Raw genomic sequence first — 1,675 nt, 5'->3', positions numbered from 1 at the left:
GATTTGTAATGAATCCAGAATGTATGACATTTTTGTTTTTTTAATTGCATTACAGAAGATAAAGAACTTTATCACAATATTCTAATTTTCTGAGACAGTCCTGTATATACTGATCCTCATTGTGAATTATCTTTGAATTTATAAACATGTATGTAACATTTGAGCATTTAAACTAGACCTAGGTTATATTTTTTGTTGAGTTCTCCCAATTGTTTTCAACAATTTTCAACTAAGTCTTTAATTATAATCAAGTTAACAGTTTTATTTGATCTGCTTTATGATGAAATATCTCTGATTGTTGTGCATTAGTATTTTTGTTGTCCGGCAGTCATAAATTGCCTTTTTTACAGTTTTACGCCACATTTTTACAGTCTACTGAGTCCAGTAGTACAGTTTACTGTTTTAATAACATAATCCTGAGGTTTGTCATCTGCTGTGTTTCCCACAGCTGGATATAGTGCAGCAGGAGTACATCCATGAGTCGGGCCTGGAGCAGTTTGAGGTGGTCAAGGCAGCTTTTGATGCCTCTGGCAGCTGGATGGCAACAGTAGAAGAAAGAAATCAGAAAGCTGCTGAGCTGGAGCTTAACTTGAAATTGTGGGCATTTGATGAACAAACACAGAGGTACGGACAGCGAAACTACATCTGACATTTCTATATTCTGGTGTTTCATTTAAACGGATACAATTCAATATTAGACTTTCCAAAAGTGTCTTCAAGATTGTAGTTTTGTGAATCACACTGTTGAGGAAAGGTCAGTGTTTAGTATGAATATTTTATTTTTACAACCCTATATCATGCTTATGGTATCACCTGCAGTTTTGTGCTGAACACGACTATCTCGACCCCCCACGAGGCCCGGATTACAGACATGTGCTTTTGCCACGCTGCCGAAAGCCAGACCACCATGCTGGTCTCCACCAGCAAGGACGGACACTTCAAAGCCTGGCAGCTGAGTGCAGTGGCCCACACAGAGGGTGAGCAGTCCTGGTTCTGCTCTGTTCGACTGTGGTCATATCTACCTTCTCTATTGTAATGTATTATCTCTTCGATTTACACACGGCATCTATTGCACGTCTGTCCGTCCTGGGAGAGGGATCCCTCCTCTGTTGCTCTCCCTGAGGTTTCTCCCATTTTCCCCTTTAAACTGTGGGTTTTCTCTGGAAGTTTTTCCTTGTATTGTCATACTGTTATTCTGTACAAACTAGGGATGTAACGATATACCGAATATCGCGGTATCGCGGTAAATAAACGTCCCAATACCGTCGTGAGACTGACAAAATCTACCGCGATTTAAAAAAAATTAATTAATTAAAAAAATATATATTATTTTTTAAACACTTTTTTTTTTTAAACCTTTATTTAACCCGGTGGTCCCATTGAGATAATCGATCTCTTTTTCAAGAGAGACCTGTCCAACATGGCAGCAAGTAGGTTACAACATGAACATAAAACAACAGATAACACAAAAGGACATCGTATTTACAGGGCTACATTTACACACCTAGAGACATTGACAAGTACCAACAATATATTTATATCTCGCCCTGTCAATAAGCCTCACCTTCTTGGCAAAAACTGTATTGTTTTTGAAGTGGTGGAGAGACCATGCACAGTTTGACCCACTGCTGTCACCCATGGCCAAAGCATATCTCTCTGTCCCACTGAGGTGGCG

At 39.2% G+C, this 1,675-nt stretch overlaps 1 protein-coding gene across 1 annotated transcript; it reads left to right on the top strand.

The window, feature by feature from the left end:
- Positions 1–421: 421 nt before the first annotated feature.
- Positions 422–1,011, top strand: LOC104957201 (WD repeat-containing protein 75-like; the record flags this gene model as incomplete). Its single annotated transcript, XM_010784809.1, has 2 exons — positions 422–624; positions 820–1,011. Coding segments are annotated over 2 exons (395 nt in total), but the record flags the coding sequence as incomplete, so codon positions are not given.
- Positions 1,012–1,675: the final 664 nt, after the last annotated feature.

This window comes from Notothenia coriiceps, unplaced genomic scaffold (genome assembly GCF_000735185.1).
Source record: "Notothenia coriiceps isolate Sejong01 unplaced genomic scaffold, NC01 NC01_scaffold00026524, whole genome shotgun sequence".
NCBI lineage: Eukaryota > Metazoa > Chordata > Actinopteri > Perciformes > Nototheniidae > Notothenia > Notothenia coriiceps.
The sequence above is the reverse complement of the archived record's forward strand: the minus strand, read 5'-3'. Positions and strand labels throughout refer to the sequence as shown.